The sequence below is a fragment of the Desarmillaria tabescens genome (genome assembly GCF_030435595.1).
Source record: "Desarmillaria tabescens strain CCBAS 213 chromosome Unknown EV420scaffold_41, whole genome shotgun sequence".
Lineage (NCBI taxonomy): Eukaryota > Fungi > Basidiomycota > Agaricomycetes > Agaricales > Physalacriaceae > Desarmillaria > Desarmillaria tabescens.
In genome coordinates this window covers 371,748-388,338 of record NW_026848340.1, presented here as the reverse complement: position 1 = coordinate 388,338, position 16,591 = coordinate 371,748, and the positions used below count along the sequence as shown (strand labels likewise).

The window sequence follows — 16,591 nt, the reverse complement described above, 5'->3', positions numbered from 1 at the left end:
TTGTGGTGTTCATATCCATTCACTAGCCTTTTGTCACTTGCCATTACTGAGCACATCAGCACAAGGCTTCTTTCAATATTACTGTTATTATGTGCTTGTATTGCACATCTCCCCTGAACTACTGAGGGTTTGTGTGTGTGAGAGTGTGAGTGTGGGTGCGTTAGTGTTTTATATGCTGGTGCATTTCTAGCTTGGCATGCACAGAGCCTCTTCAACGCACAGCAAAGCTGGAATTGTCAGGACCAGGGGAGTGGGAGAAGACTCTGAGAGTGCTGGATAACAAGGATATCAGGGCTTATACAGATGTGGAGTGAAAGAAGTGAGGACCAGGATGCTATGGCACCAACAAAGATGATGATGGGGCCATCCATACCAGTGAGGATGAAGAAGAAGAGGAGGAAATTAACCTGAAAGTGGATGAATGCAACCTAAAACATGGTACTGGAGAAACTAGGTGTATGCTGTCCTGAATATGGCAGACCACCTCTATCAACATCAAAGACAGCACTGACCACAACAAGGAAATTCTATGGGCAGAATGGTGTAAAGGCCACACATGGTCAAAGAGAGGTGTAGAGGAAGTATTGTTGCTGTGTGAGGAAATGCACCGAGTTCTCAAGTTCCTGGCCTGGTAAGCCAAATGGTGGGAGGATCAGGAGGCTGCAAGAGAGGTTGTAGGGACAATGGTTTGTCTAAGAGTCTACTTGCCTATGCACAATGGCAGGCAATGCTTTAGAACAAACTGATCATGAAATTTGAAGAGATGTGGAGGATGCTGTTAGAAGATGTGGAGCCAGAGCCAGAGAGTGATCAAGAGGATGATGAGAAAGAGAGTTCAGATGATTCAGAGGACAATTTAGAAGGTGAGGCTGAGCTGTCAGTGTAACGAGGCTGTTGGACACCTATATGCATATGTATGATAGCTTAAATTGGATTACATTTTCTGCTGAGTGCAAACAGGAGAGTAGTAATTTGTAAACCTCTAGATGGATTTTGATGTGGATATCTATTTTTAACTGATCCCACCAGCATCCCGCCACAAGCTGACATGCTTTTGCCCACCCAAAAAAATGAAATTCATGAAAAAGATGAAGAACAATGGTGTCTATCAAGATCAACAAAAAAAAAAGATGGTTGAAAAATTTCTAAAAATAGACCCATCCTGCCCATCAGCAGTGAGTGCATATGATGCAGAATGAGCTGCCCCACTACCTGAAAAAACTGGCCCAAAAAAAGCTAGATTGATTGAACCTATTTTGAGATTTCATCCAAAATGGAATTTTAGCATCCACAATGAGTGGGCAAGTGCATGCCACCAGTGATGAGCAGTGAAGGCATGGCTGTGCCCCAGTGAGCATAGGGGAGGGCCATGACTAGCTGTGATGGTCTCCAGGGAGAGTGACAGCATTGACTACCCTATATAGGTCCCCAGTTAATTGACTGGGTTTGATATATACAGGTGTCTTCCACAGGTGTATGAGCATGAACAGTCTAAAGATGACCAAGCAGAATATGACTGATTATTCACGTTAGCTCTTACACCTCCCACCACACAGTTGATATACCTCTGTAATATAAGACCTCATCCCTATACTAAGCCTTTCCCTCACCTGCTTCTATCAAATCAAACACACAATGCTGCATGCAACACTTGATCAGCATAAATTTGTTCAGCATGGTTACAAGTACTGTTTGAGGTGGAATACCAAAGTTTAATGGGTGGGTGCTGATGGTATCCTGAGATGATGAGAGAGGGGAACAGATAGACACTGTAGTCCAGGGCAAGATACTCAGTGAGATATTAAAAGACCATTGTTGCAGCTGACAATGTCCCTGCTCATGCAACTAGCTTTGAGGTGATGGTGTTGCAATGATGGTTATTGATAATCAAAGGCCATTATGGTGCTACCACTTTATCCAGTTTTTCCAGGAGTTGAGCTGAGACACAAGGCACATTGGACCAGTATACATGTATTAGTACTACTATATTCCTGACAGTGTGAACCATCTTCAGAGTGAACAATCATGCCTATGCTATGAATAGATCACTGTCAGAATAAGATTTTGAGGTATGATTGTAGTGTTACTGTTTGTGAGATGATCTTCTACAATGACTCCAGTGGCAATATTAGCTAATGCTCTCAACATGATGCTTGTATACATAAGATCTGTTATCTGTGAAAGTGGACATTTTGTCTTATTCCAAGCCATCTGTTAAAAAAATATCATATGATAGTCTACCAAGGATCAACCAAGGAGAGAATACTCTACATTATAGAGAATGACACTGATTCTCATACTAGATGCTAATTACCTCAATTGAATAATCTGCACAACAACACTTGTGCTGGTTTTAGCTCATTGTGAAAACTGTTTTGATAGTATCTCCATATACAGGAACCCTTCTCTTCTGATAATTCAAGATGACACCATAAAATACTACTGTTGATCAAAGGTCCAATTTAGACCAAGCTTTCATTTCTTATCATATTGCTTTTTTGGAGTATAGGGATTATCTATTTAACATTACAGGCAAAATTTTCTCAGAGTGGGTGCTGTATATAATAAGGAGAACTTGTGTTAGCCAATTTATCAATAAACCCTACCTAGGCTCATTACTACTCTCTTCACATACCTTCCATGGCTGCTCAAACAGATTTTCCACCTGGCTTGACTGAGGCTGCAATACATCAATTGCTTGACTATGAACTAAACTCAGGCATATTTTACTTTCTATTACATGGTGCATATATCCACTTGAATTCTCAATAATCCTGTTTGACCTTAGACCCACAGGCATATACACAGGTGTCCTTGCTGTAACTTTGTGGAGTATTTGTGAATGAGTCATATCTAACTGACTAGTAGTTGAGCTGACTAGTGTATACAGATATTTCTAAGTCTCAACCAATAAGAAGAGGCTTGGTTATTGTTACCATAGTCCTCTATATCACAACTTCCATTAATGTTGCCATCACATGGTCAAGCATATGCTCTGCCTTTATTGACCATGGACAAAATCTGTGGACCAAGTATTTTACATATGCAGAGGCCAATGTCCCAGTAGAAACACTTGGAGCAGGTATTGTCAGCACTATTAGTACTATCCTTGCAGATTCTACCATGGTGTGTTATGTTTTTTACTGGAAATTTTGATTTCAACTTAATTTTTCAAAATATAGATCTGGCGTTGTTGGCAAGTCTGGGGACAGTGCTGGCTAATTGTTCTCATTCCCATTCTTTGTTTATTTTCTGGTGTTGGTACAGTTATCTGTCATCTTTTGTAGTTTTCTTTAATCTGAATTTAGTGCATCAGTTTGCAATATCTTAGTCTTCCACCAAGAATTTCTGTCAGGCTTTATGATGAATCCACTTCTTCAAATACTTTATATCTCCTTCTCACTGGCTACAACATTATTTTGCACACTACTAATCATATATCGCATTTGGAGAGTTGGACAGATAAACAATGGTGGTCTCAGAGTTTATGGTCATATGATTGAAGTCCTTGTTGAATCTGCAGCTCTTTTTTCCATATCCTTGATATTATATGTTGTTCTTGATGCTTCCAATAGTTCAGCCTACTATTATATTGATCGTCTTGCAGCAATTTTAAGAGTGCGTGCATGTTTCTTTTTTATTTTTACATCTAATAAAGATCATATATAGGGTGTTACTCCAACACTCCTTATTGGGCGTATTGTAGCAGGACATGCTCGTCCAGATGACTCTTGGCAAGGAAGCATAGCATCATCACTCAACTTTAGGCCTGGTCACTCTCAGACAAGCTCACAGGAGGATTCCATGATTAGCATCAATCTCAGTGATGATCTTGAAGCACAACAACCAGAGAGGAATGTAATATATGAGCACCCTCTAGGAGGTTATCAGGAGGATGTCAGGCAGAGAGTTATGCATGGTGATAACATGGAGGCTCTGCCAGAGGAAGTAGATGGTGGTTCTGACATGATCAATGATGTCATTATTGTCCAAAGGCATTGATATGCTATTGACTTTAGAGATTTGTTTTTACCCAGTTTCATCCTTTTGTTCTGACAAAGTAGGATCTTATACTTATCTAGATAATATAGTAGTAGATGACAGTCTTTTTTAATTATTTGAATGTCAGCAAGCTGCCATTGCATATATTTAGTCTCTGTTAACACTATTCAAAGAACTTTATAGAACAACAATCTTTGAAGAGTACCTGAGTATTGATGCAAATCAACTTATGATAAATATGATGAAAGAACATGAATCACTTTCTAGAAGCCCACAGCTTCTAGTAGGAATGTACACCATATTATATACAGTTATGGCTATATAAGATATGACTGTATACTGTATGAGAAAAGGGTCTCAATGGTATAGTGTATCCCATGTACTGTATTTTATATGAGAATGATAAAAGAGAAGGATGATCTGGTAGAGGTAAGTTTTATTGTTAAAATAACATATTTCATTAATTTGACACATTACATCCCAAAAGTAATAGGTATTGATTGAAATTCTCCATACCCATATGAAACTAATAAAAATCAATCTAATTGATAGGAGTGCATGGTATGATAGCCAGTCTAGCAGGAAACCCACCAACGAGGGTGGAATATTATTACAATCCTCACGCCAAGCATGTTTGAGTGCTAAAGGGTAAATAGAATAGAATTGAGGGATGAGATGAGAGTGAGGAAAACACAGGGAAGATGCAAGAAATAGTGGTTAAATGTGGTGAGATTTGATCATGGCTTCCAAGAATACTGGGTTTTTGTGAACATAGAGTGCGAAGGCATCTGTAGACCAATGACCATGAGCTTGAATTAGATAAGAGAGGACACCATCTTCTGTGAGAGCAGTAGCTCTCCCAGCACATATAGATTGGCCAGCAAAATTAGGGGTGGGGAAAAGTTTCTGAAGGCATCTGATAAACTATGCTCATGTAGGGGTGGATCCATGAGACATGATCCATAGACTGGGATGAAGAGGAAAGCATTTATCATGGCCAGTGAGATATCTGGTGAAAACTGAGAGAGGGTTGATAGTCACATCATCAGCAGAGGGAATGACGACTTTGTTGCCTTCGAACATGGTGTCTGCTTTGTGGGTGGGTAGCAAGAAAGCATACATATCAGGGTACCACTCGACAGAAGATCAGTGAACAATTTTCCTCCATGATCTCAATTTCTTTGTATCAGGCATGCTGAGCTTGGCAAGGTGAAGGAGACTATTAAAAACCCATGACGAGCATTGCAACAAACAGGTGGTCATTGTAGTCAGTGGAGTTGGCAAATGTGCAGATTGCAAGTTTCACATTGTTGTGAGATAAGAGTAGCTTTCTCTTCACATGCAATCCTTATAAATACCAGAAAACTTTTAAGGTTTTTGATACCATGAGGCCATTACAGATGCCATGCATGCCAGAGAAGAAGGACTCCAGCTGGTTGCAGATCCCAGAAAGATATGAATCAATGAAATTGGGCTTGATATGGTAGCACATGAAAACTGTGTAAAAGCTGAGGGTGTCTTCAGTGGGCTTAACAGGGAAGTGATGCATCTTCCAAAAGGTGAGATAGCAATTCAACACAGAGATGTAGGATGAAAAGGATGATTTATCAATAGCAAAGCCAAGCATGACAGCACATTCATGGTGCAAATGCTCCAGGGTCCAGGGTTTATGCACCAGTTGTCTGGACCCTGGTGATATCTCCATTAACAGTGTGCTACCCCCATTGCATTCCATGGGGGCTGAAAAGGAAGTATGATGAGTTCAGGGTCCAAATGTGTGGCCTCACTATATTGAGAGCGAGACAAAGCATCAGCAACTCAATTCTGCACTCCAGGGATATGCATCACATGAAGGTCAATGTTGTTGGCAATGAGAACATCCACTGTAGACTTCAGAATAGCATTGTAATGAGGGGTAGCATGCCAAGTGTTAAATATATCAACAGTGTTCTTGCTGTTGGTCTTGATAGTCAGTCACTTCAGGAAAGCAGGATGGAACTTGTGAGCTGCCCAGTGCACAGCAGAGCACACACAGAGTGCCTCATAGAAGAAAATGACCACATCCTCTGCTGGCATATCAGCTACCAGGCAGAAAAAACCTAGGCCCAGAGCAGGGACATAAAACCCCATCCCATCCAAAGAAGCATCACAAACTATAGTCATCGTCACATCCAAATGCAGGTCCCAATCCTTAGCCTTCCAGCATAAGACATCTGAAGCATTGTGAATGTGATTGACCATCCACATAAGATCCTCTTTAATAGCCTTATTAATCTTCACCTGCACAAAGCCATTCACCTTCCCAGCTGCCTTCACATACAATGACAAAAGGCCAGGCTTCAACAAAGGAAAGACATTGAAAGACCAGTTGCTTCACCCAGATATTTGGTGGAACTCCTTGAGCAGCTGTCAATTAGACACAATGAAGAGGAGAAGCTTATCGATGAGCTTCTTTTTCACAGTCAGAGACATGGTTGCCATCATCTCGTTGACATCAATGTCGAAGCCAATAATTGCCAGTATCTCTCCATACAACTGTTTTCTGCACAAGTGAGGCACACCAATCTTATCCCACAGCAGTAATAATTTAGTTTGCTTCCCTGGGAATTCCATCTTGTATGGAGGATAGAAAAACATTAAGGAAGCAAAGTCAAAAGAAAAATTATCATCAACATAATCAAAAAGATCCTTGATACCCTCCTTATGAATTGTGATCTACATAATGAGGCCACTGACACTGTAGTAGACACAGAAAGAACCTCAGCCACTGAAATTGTTATTCCTATCCACATTCCAGACTAAAACTTTCTTCACCCCCTATATCCTCTGCTCCTCAGTCAGATATCCCATGGTTACCACCTGTTTTAACTGCCACAATGGCATCATAGGGCATATCCTGTAAGCCTTCAAAACATCAGACTTGAAGGCCACAAGTTGAGCATTAGCATGACAGGGTGAGTGCCACTGGAAATGGAGGAGTGCAGTGAAGAAGTGTTGGAGGATGTCTAGCCTTGCACCAGCTATGTCTGAGTGACACACCATGTTGTTGGGTGCATATGGCCCTGCTGACATGTTAGAAACTATTCATAAATTGTCAATGTGAGGTTTAGGCATGATATGAATGGGAGTACTGTACATTCCAGGCAGTAGCTCTGGTCCAAATGGGGCAGAAAACTGTCCAGCTTCCACCTTGTTGTTCCTGTAGTCTGAAATGAACTGCTGTTCCATTTCAGACTGTCTGACCATGGGGTCATCTGAGAGTGGTCCCAGGTGATGGAATAGTCATTGGTTGGCTTGGTGTTTGCCCATGGCCAAAAACCTTCATGCAGCCCAACAATAACTGAATCTACAAATGGTTGATTCAGGTGGTGAGCTAACACAGCTTCAAAGACATCAATCTTGATTGGTGTCATAATCTTGAACAAGTCTGGGTGACTGTTGATAGTGTCAACTGCAGCCACATTCTCATACTCCTCTCCCCATATCCTCATGCTGAGGGTCCAGCTGTTGAGTGCTTGTCAGCAGTATGACTGCCTCAACAGACCAAGCATACATGCCTGTATCGGCACTTTCCTGCTGGCAATGGACAGTGTTCTGCATTCCAATAGTGACATGGATCTTGACTCCAAGATTGGTCAGTTCCTCTCTGCTTAATCCTGGTATCTGCATTGAACTTGTTGTAGGTGAGTCCAGATGATGATAGATGGGAATATTCAAGATCGCTGAACTTGGGGATGTCACAGAAGCATCCTGCCCTTCCCCTGATAGCCTTGTCCAGGTTAAGGATCTGAGCATGTGACTTGATAACATTACTTCTGAAGAGTGAGATGATGTATCAATGATATGACCCAAGCTCTTGTGCTCAGTGAGGGAAGGTGATGAGCATGGCACTGGTATAGGTGATCCATGTCATGCTCCACTCAGCAGTGGTTTTGATATTCTGCTTGAGATCAGCAGAGGAGCTTCCATCAGTGAGTTTGATCATGAGCCTGTCTGACAGGGAGTGGGTCTCAACCTTGTTGATGGTAGTCAAGTGGGCAGCTGCATAGATGGCATCGAGGTTGATGGCCTTTCACACAAGGAGGTTTCTGACTTCGGAGTTAGGGAAGTCTGGGCAGGCCAGTGAGTTGAGGAAGCTTCTCTTAGCAGCCTTGATGTCAGATGTGTAGAGGTTGATGAGAGCAAGGGTTTGTTGCAATTCCAGGTGAAGCAGGGCTTGCTCGAGTTCAACCTCCACAGCCCATGGGTACACTGATTCATCAACTCTGGCTCAGTGGACCACAGCTCTGTCATCATCCTCCTCCTCTTCATCTGAGAGCAATGCAGCTCTGGGCTGTTGTCTTCCCCTAACAAGTTGTCGATCACCCTTTTCTTCATGCTCTAGTCTCTCATCTCTGACATGCTCACCCTGACCTGCTGATCCAGGCTGGTTGTTGCCCTGTTCTCTGGCATCCACATTATCTCTTTCATGTTCATTGAGCATGTCAACATAAACTTGGAAGGCATGCTCATAGTCATTCTCCCCATGGGGACTTCCTCCTCCTGTCCCATTTGGGACTGCTGGGTGCATAGCCAAATGGGAGGTGAGCTCTGTGCTGAGGAGGAAAGTTGCCTGAGCTTTGGTAACCTCTCCTCTTCTGAAATCCTCAACAATGTGGGATTGATTTACAGAGATGGGGCCTCCTCATTCAACACTGCTGGTTGAGGAGTCATTCTGATGCTTGAGATGGTTGATTGACTGTTTGCTGGAGGCAAGTCAGAAGTGGGAGCATTGTTGGACATTGGTGTTTCAGTAGTAGCAAAGGATCTGGAGTAGACATAGTGTATTCAATATCATGCAAAATTACAACAATTTGATCTGATTCTGGCGAGATGACAGGAGTGTTGAGTATTGGTACAAGAAATGATTGTGAGCCTGAGGAACATACCTGGTGAGACAACAAGAGTGTTGGTCTCACTCATGCCTCAGCCAGGTGTTAGGATTGTGCCAATAGGAATGTGGCAGAAGTTGCATGTAGCAGAAGCCACAGAATGCATCAGGCATAGGCAAAGCTATTAGCAATGTCACCCCTGAGCTGAAGCCCTAGGATGAATATAGATGAAAGTCTGTGGAATGTCAGAGACAAGGTAAGAGATAAGTCCAGCAGATCAGAATTCCATGGACTGGAGAATGAGAGATTAGACTTAAGAGTCAGAGAGTGAGAGAGAGAATTGGGCTGAACCAAGTTGATATTTGAACTGAGTATCTACAGTGTAATTCTAAGGCTTATATACTAGTTAGGAGTCCAATCTAGTTCCTACTTGGAGTAGTCTACATTCTAGGGTGGTTGGAAGTTGTAATCTACTAGTCAGTGGCTGATGGAGTCTGATGACATGTTTGCTACTGATGTCAGGCTATTGATAAATTAAAATGGAGAGATGAAATATAAAATGGAATATGAAATAGAAACTGGGAATTGAAATCCATAGGATTCTGAGATGCAGTTTGTTGGAGTTCAGCTTGGGATTGGGCTTCATCAGCATGCGCATTACAGTATCCCCCTCTTAGTGTTCTTGCCCTCAAGGATGCAGATCCCAATGGCCAAGCATGACCACATGGAATTTTTTCAGGCTGGTCACATGAGTTTTCACCTCTTGACTTTAAACCACCACCATCTCCTCCATCTTTTTGAATATTGAGGCATATAATGAGGCCATGGAGCACCAGGACAAGTACAAGTAGAAAAAGGCTAAGCTGGAAGCCACAGAGAAGGCTAAGGATGAGAGGAAGAAGCAGAGGGCCTCAAGACTTGAAAAGACCAAGGAGGAGGCAAAGGCAAAGGTGGAGGCCACAGAGAAGAAGAGGAGGGATGAGGAGGAAGCTGCTAAGGCTTTAGAGGATGCTAGGAAAGCTGCAGAAGCTGAGAAGGAAATGGAGAAGGAGAAGAAAGGTGATGAGGAGGAAAAAGGTGGTAGCAGGTCTGAGGGGGATGACAAAAGGGAGAAGGACCTGAAAGGAAAGGCGTTGAGGAAGTTGGTGAAGCAGAGGAAGGACAGGAAGGGGAAGAGTAAGGTGACAGATTCAGAGGCCATGGTGATGTGCTCAGTAATGGTGAGTGACAAAAGGCTAGTGAATGGAGATGAACACTACAACACCAAAACCCTCTACTACTCTACACAAATCACCAATATTATTGAGTTTGGGTGTTTTGAGTATGATAGAAGCACTCTGCAGACTTCAACAAATCAGGAAAAGGTTGTTTAAAGATGTATATTTGGTACTAGTGAGCTACACAAGATGTAATACTCACACTAGTGGGGTTTTAAGACATGATTGGATAAATAGTGACTTGGGTTGAGCAACTGCACTCAGTCTAACTCTGATACTTTGAAACTAGTGGCACTCTGGACCAAATACTGGGTCTCACAAGCAGTCTACACTTGACTAGCAGCACCCTAGGCTCGACTAGTGGCACTCTTGGCCTGAGAACAAATACTTTAACTAACTTTGAAATGCTCTGAGTCACTCCAAGATGGAATGGCAACTTTAAGACACTTCAATTTGTTCAATACTATAGGTGACTAAGTGACTAGTAGACACTTTATCGAGGTTAAGCACAAAAGCCTTTAATTGGGGCACTAGAATACTGACTAGTAGGTCACAATCACAGGGATGGCTTGCCTAGCTCACTAGGCTGCCCCCTCTACTACTTATATACTATGAAGAAAGGTACAGGATAAATATAAATAGATTCATAGGAGTAATATTGATAAGAATATCTTGGCTAGTCATGAATAATGGTGAATAGTCATGCCATAGTCAGCCTAGGCTGGTCTTTCTATTGGGTAGCAGGTCTAGGGACTCTGCTATTGGGTTGTTTCTGCACTCTTTGCCCAGCAGTGCTCCACTAGTGACATGGCTATACGAATAGTCAGGTAACCATGCCTGTAGCAACTGATCGATTGTGATCAGGGTGCTGCCTGGCTATACTAGTACCGATCATATTAGATCTGTATTGCACTAGCCAGATCTGAGCTAAGGGCTATGTCTTTACTTGTTCATTTCTAAGTCCCATCTGGAGTGCTAGCATGACTAGTGATCTTGACTTAGGTGTTCCTGCCCAGATTGGTTTACTAGTGACTGGATGGTCAAGGTCTGTGTGGGTTCTTACTTCTTGTTTGGGTGCTAGCAGCTGCACTCATTACTAGTGACTGTATTTTACTGGGTCTCACTAGTTCAGAGGCACTAGTCTGGTCGGCTGGTAGGTCTGACCCACTATTGGTATTGTCCCTAAGTCCTGACTCAACTAGTAGCATGCTAACTCGACTATCAGTTCGAAGCCTCAACTATAGCCCTTATTGTTTAACTAGTATTGGATAGACATGTAATAGTATTGTTATAAAATCACAAAATCTAGGTGTGAATGCATAGACAGCATATCAATGGGGGGATCAAAGAAGAGGAAAGTTAAGTCTAGTGCAGTGGTGCAGAGTGGAGAAGAGGGCACTGTGGGGCCATTGGGAAGGCCCTTGAAAAAGTTGAAGACAGAGCCTGAGATGCAGGTGGATGACAAGGAGTATAAAGACAATGGTATATTTACCTGCAGGTTCCAAATATTTTGCTGACTTGTTGCATAGAGCATTGTGGGCATTGTAAGGCTGACAATGCCAAATGTTTTATTAGGAGCAGTTGTACTTGTGAGCACTGTAAGTTAAAGAAGATGAAGTGTGTCTTCAATCAAGATGGAGAATTGGGTGCCATGGGTTCCAACAAGGTCCTAGACCTCTTACAGAAGATATACGACAAGATGGATGAGTTTGAGGAGAGTTTGAAAAGGGTAGAAGGGAAGGTGGATGTCCTTGGAAGCCACATCAATGATTTGGTCAACAATTTTCATTCAGGCAATGAACTGGAGTACCCATGGGATTTTATCCCTGAAAAGTACAAGGAGGAGATTCAATCATCAAAGGTCAAGTTTGAGAAGCTCAAGAATGTCAACACGAAGGCCCTATAGAAGGTGATGCACATGTGACTTGACAAGGATGTTGCCCAAGTATGACATGCCCATGTTACAGGACCTGATACGTTCAATGGCAATGACCACTTTGAGTTGGCGAATATGGTGTTCTGGCACAGGTACCACAGGAAGGACAGTCTGGAGAAAGCCTTAGAGGCTAGGGAAAGGTTTTTGGATACAAGGCACTGGTATTATGAGTGCAGGGGCTGTTGAGGTGAGTGGGCAATGTGGAAGGTATATTTGAAGCATGTGGAGGAATTTTTGGTAGAGCATTCTAACGGGGAATTTGATGAAAAGGAGAAGAAAAAGCCAGAAATGCTGCCAGGAGCACATTCCACAGGGATTCTGGAGTTGGATGAGTTGAAATTGATTGTGATGAGTGACGAGGAAAAGATGAGGGAAGAGGATAAGGTAAATGGAGAGAAGGAAGATGTGATGATAGGAGAGTTGGTGCCTGTGGACCCCTAGACACTTCTTGGACTTGGATTACTTTTTGGAATGTGCATGGATTTTGATAGCATAGGCTCTGATGGGCATAAATATATAGATATCTTGACTTGTACACTTGAGTGATTGAGAAGAGGGAAAACCAAGAAATAGGTGTCTGATGGGTTTCATTCCTGATTAGGAAGGTAATTTGCAATAGTTTTCCAGGATTTTATTTGAAATTCAAGGGGCAGAAACCATAGGGAGCCAATAAGTTAGGGATGGTTCAAGAAGAGATGGGCAAGGGTTTTAAGAAAACTTTGCAGATGGTGACTTTGGATAGTGGTCCTGGTTTGTCTGGGTAATAACAGTGGAAATCTTCAATATAATTGTCTGCAGAAAATTCTGTAGCAGGAATCCAAGCAAACTCTTCATCAGTGCCTTCATAACCCAACCATTGAACTTGGTATAGGAGTGGACAATGGAACCGATGGTTGAGCTTAGAGTCAAGAATCTGAGCAATCTTGTACTGTTCTTCACCATTGACTTCAACTGGGGGTGGAGGTGGTTGGGTATGATTAGGGATAGTGTTGGCTTCCACCAGTTTGAGTTGAGCAATGTGAAATACAGGATGAATAGAACAGAGGTCTGATGGAAGTTTGAGAGTGAATGAATGGGATCTAGGCTGCACAATGATATTGAACAGTCCTAAGAATTTTCCAGTGAATTTTGCAGTAGGGCAAGTAGTTCTGATATGTTTAGAACTGAGGTAGACTTTGTCACCTACTTTGAAGTTAGGGGCCAGAGACCATCACTTATCCACTTGGAGTTTGTAACCAGACTGAGCATGAGTGATCTTGTCTCAAAGGAATTGGTGAAGTTTGTCAAGGTTAACAATGAAGTCATGGGCCTGGGCAGAGGCAATATCGCGTTCAGGATGTACAGTGATGTTGGGATGACAGCCTTTGTTAGCAAAGAATGGAGAGATTCTGGTGGAGGTGTTGGGAGCATTATTATAGGCAAACTCGGCAATGGGTAGTAAGGTATCCCAATTGTCTTGTTGGTAGAAGCAGTAGATGTGAATGTACTGTTCCAGAGTTTGATTAGCATATTCAGTTTATCCATTGGCCTCTAGATGATATCCAAAAGTGAAGTGAAGTTCCATATCCAAGGCTTTAGTGAGAGTGCACATGAACTGGGAGATAAATTCAGAGCCATGGTCAGAGGTTATATGATTGGGAACACCATGCTTAGTAAACACATGGGTGACAAATAACTGGGCAAGCTCCTCAGAATTGATGGTGTTGTGGGTAGGAATGAAAATTGCTTGCTTACTTGCATGGTTGATGACTACAAGGATGGCAGTGAATCCATTGGAATCTAGTAGTTGTTTGATGAAGTCCATAGAAATGGAATCCCATGGATGCACCTGTAGCTGCTAGTTTGATGCATCAAACACTGTTAGTTGACAGTTAATTGTGATACATCAGGAGTGTCAGTTTACATCCAGCCCATATACAGTAATTCCATCAGGATGACAAAGTGGCTTAGTAAGCTTCCCAATCTGGGTCAATGATGGCATCATTAAAAAAGAGGGCAATTCCAGGAATTGAACCTGGGACCTCAAAAATAAATCCAATAATGTCACATGACTTTCTCAAGCAGAAATGCTAACCACTACACCATACTGGCATTATATTTATTATCTTTTCATCTCTATATATACCCTCTCTCCCTTAACATTTATGACCTCATATTGATGCCCTCCCTTTGCTCTGCTCTGGTGCGCTCTTTTGCCTTTTTAGGCTCCTCAAATCAGCCCATCAATTTTGGCTGGATCCAGTGGCAGTGCTGCATTTTTAATACCCAAAATAGGGGCTATTTTCCGGTCAAAATAGCTATTGGGCTATTCTCAGGCTACTGGCTGGGCCAGGGGATGGCACTATAATCTGTATAGACATAAACAACATAAAATAGAGCCCTCTAATGATGCATAGGAGCCCTGGATAGTGGGATAAAAGGGTAATATAATGAAAATCGCATAAATATTCGCTTTTGGGGGCTGCTGCATGCATTGGATCGGCTGGAGGACTTCACCAATTGATTCCCTGACCTTGAAAACACCCAAACGACCCCTCCACAGTACTTTTGGCACACTTTATTCCTGGAGATAAACGAAAATATTCGCTTTTTAGGGTGCAGCGACTCCAGCCTTCATTTATAGGGTCTCAAAAACGACAGAAATAATGATATTACAGTTTAGGAGGAGCACATGTAATAAATCCTATTTCTGGGCTTCGGACCACTTCGGAGTTTTGTCTATTGTGTTTATTGACCTGAATAACACTCAAATGACCCCACAGGACAAAGGAAACCATCAGAAATACGTGATAAAAAGAGTAATAGGGGGATGGAGGAGACATACCTTATATGTCGCATTTCTAATAGTTAGGGAGGGTATTCTTGTTGTATAACAGACTGTATATATTGTACAATGATGTGTACGAAGCCCCATGGATATCCGAAATGTATTGAATGAGATATGAGCAGATCATTCTGTAAAACAGGAGGAGCACATCCCATATTTTGATGTTCTGCTCATTCTATGGCCTGGGGACTATCAGAATCGGATTCCTTGACCCAAAAAACAGTAGGGCCACCTATCATCCATGGTATTCAGATGTTCAAACTCCGAAGTATAAGATGTTCTCTCATTTGTTACTTATATTGTCCTCTTGCTACATATGGCTGTATGTGTTATCTGGGTAAAATGGCTCCTATGGATGATAGGTGGCCCTACTGTTTTTTGGGTCAAGGAATCCGATTCTGATAGTCCCCAGGCCATAGAATGAGCAGAACATCAAAATATGGGATGTGCTCCTCCTGTTTTACAGAATGATCTGCTCATATCTCATTCAATACATTTCGGATATCCATGGGGCTTCGTACACATCATTGTACAATATATACAGTCTGTTATACAACAAGAATACCCTCCCTAACTATTAGAAATGCGACATATAAGGTATGTCTCCTCCATCCCCCTATTACTCTTTTTATCACGTATTTCTGATGGTTTCCTTTGTCCTGTGGGGTCATTTGAGTGTTATTCAGGTCAATAAACACAATAGACAAAACTCCGAAGTGGTCCGAAGCCCAGAAATAGGATTTATTACATGTGCTCCTCCTAAACTGTAATATCATTATTTCTGTCGTTTTTGAGACCCTATAAATGAAGGCTGGAGTCGCTGCACCCTAAAAAGCGAATATTTTCGTTTATCTCCAGGAATAAAGTGTGCCAAAAGTACTGTGGAGGGGTCGTTTGGGTGTTTTCAAGGTCAGGGAATCAATTGGTGAAGTCCTCCAGCCGATCCAATGCATGCAGCAGCCCCCAAAAGCGAATATTTATGCGATTTTCATTATATTACCCTTTTATCCCACTATCCAGGGCTCCTATGCATCATTAGAGGGCTCTATTTTATGTTGTTTATGTCTATACAGATTATAGTGCCATCCCCTGGCCCAGCCAGTAGCCTGAGAATAGCCCAATAGCTATTTTGACCGGAAAATAGCCCCTATTTTGGGTATTAAAAATGCAGCACTGCCACTGGATCCAGCCAAAATTGATGGGCTGATTTGAGGAGCCTAAAAAGGCAAAAGAGCGCACCAGAGCAGAGCAAAGGGAGGGCATCAATATGAGGTCATAAATGTTAAGGGAGAGAGGGTATATATAGAGATGAAAAGATAATAAATATAATGCCAGTATGGTGTAGTGGTTAGCATTTCTGCTTGAGAAAGTCATGTGACATTATTGGATTTATTTTTGAGGTCCCAGGTTCAATTCCTGGAATTGCCCTCTTTTTTAATGATGCCATCATTGACCCAGATTGGGAAGCTTACTAAGCCACTTTGTCATCCTGATGGAATTACTGTATATGGGCTGGATGTAAACTGACACTCCTGATGTATCACAATTAACTGTCAACTAACACCTTTCAAATAGAAATCTAGCAGACCAGGCTGATGGATGTTCTGGGACTGGCAAAGGTTTGAGTAAGCCAAAAGGATGGTGTCTAGGTGTTTTGTTATGTCTGCAGATAGTGCAAGATTTAACATAGTAGCAAACATATTCACAAATCTGTGGCCAGATGTAATTCCATTGGACA

General features: G+C 42.1%; 2 protein-coding genes and 2 pseudogenes across 4 annotated transcripts; 3 read left to right on the top strand and 1 right to left on the bottom strand.

Annotated features, from left to right (window-relative positions):
* Positions 1-303: 303 nt before the first annotated feature.
* On the top strand, positions 304-1,520 carry EV420DRAFT_1483494 (uncharacterized protein; the record flags this gene model as incomplete). The annotated part of the gene is made up of 5 exons (XM_060469989.1): positions 304-375; positions 480-631; positions 772-863; positions 1,030-1,175; positions 1,473-1,520. 5 exons carry the CDS (start codon positions 304-306, stop codon positions 1,518-1,520), a joined length of 510 nt encoding a protein of 169 aa, XP_060326593.1.
* Positions 1,521-2,640: 1,120 nt separating this feature from the next.
* On the top strand, positions 2,641-4,002 carry EV420DRAFT_1711847 (uncharacterized protein; the record flags this gene model as incomplete). The annotated part of the gene is made up of 6 exons (XM_060479644.1): positions 2,641-2,743; positions 2,797-2,838; positions 2,891-3,126; positions 3,183-3,261; positions 3,317-3,618; positions 3,670-4,002. The coding sequence occupies 6 exons, from the start codon at positions 2,641-2,643 to the stop codon at positions 4,000-4,002; spliced, it is 1,095 nt and encodes a 364-aa protein (XP_060326592.1).
* Positions 4,003-14,019: 10,017 nt separating this feature from the next.
* Positions 14,020-14,117, bottom strand: EV420DRAFT_t213 (annotated as a pseudogene). Its single transcript has one exon. The product of its transcript is annotated as a tRNA-OTHER (tRNA).
* A 2,066-nt stretch (positions 14,118-16,183) lies between these two features.
* EV420DRAFT_t214 lies at positions 16,184-16,281 on the top strand (annotated as a pseudogene). The gene has a single exon. The product of its transcript is annotated as a tRNA-OTHER (tRNA).
* The last annotated feature ends 310 nt before the right edge of the window (positions 16,282-16,591 follow it).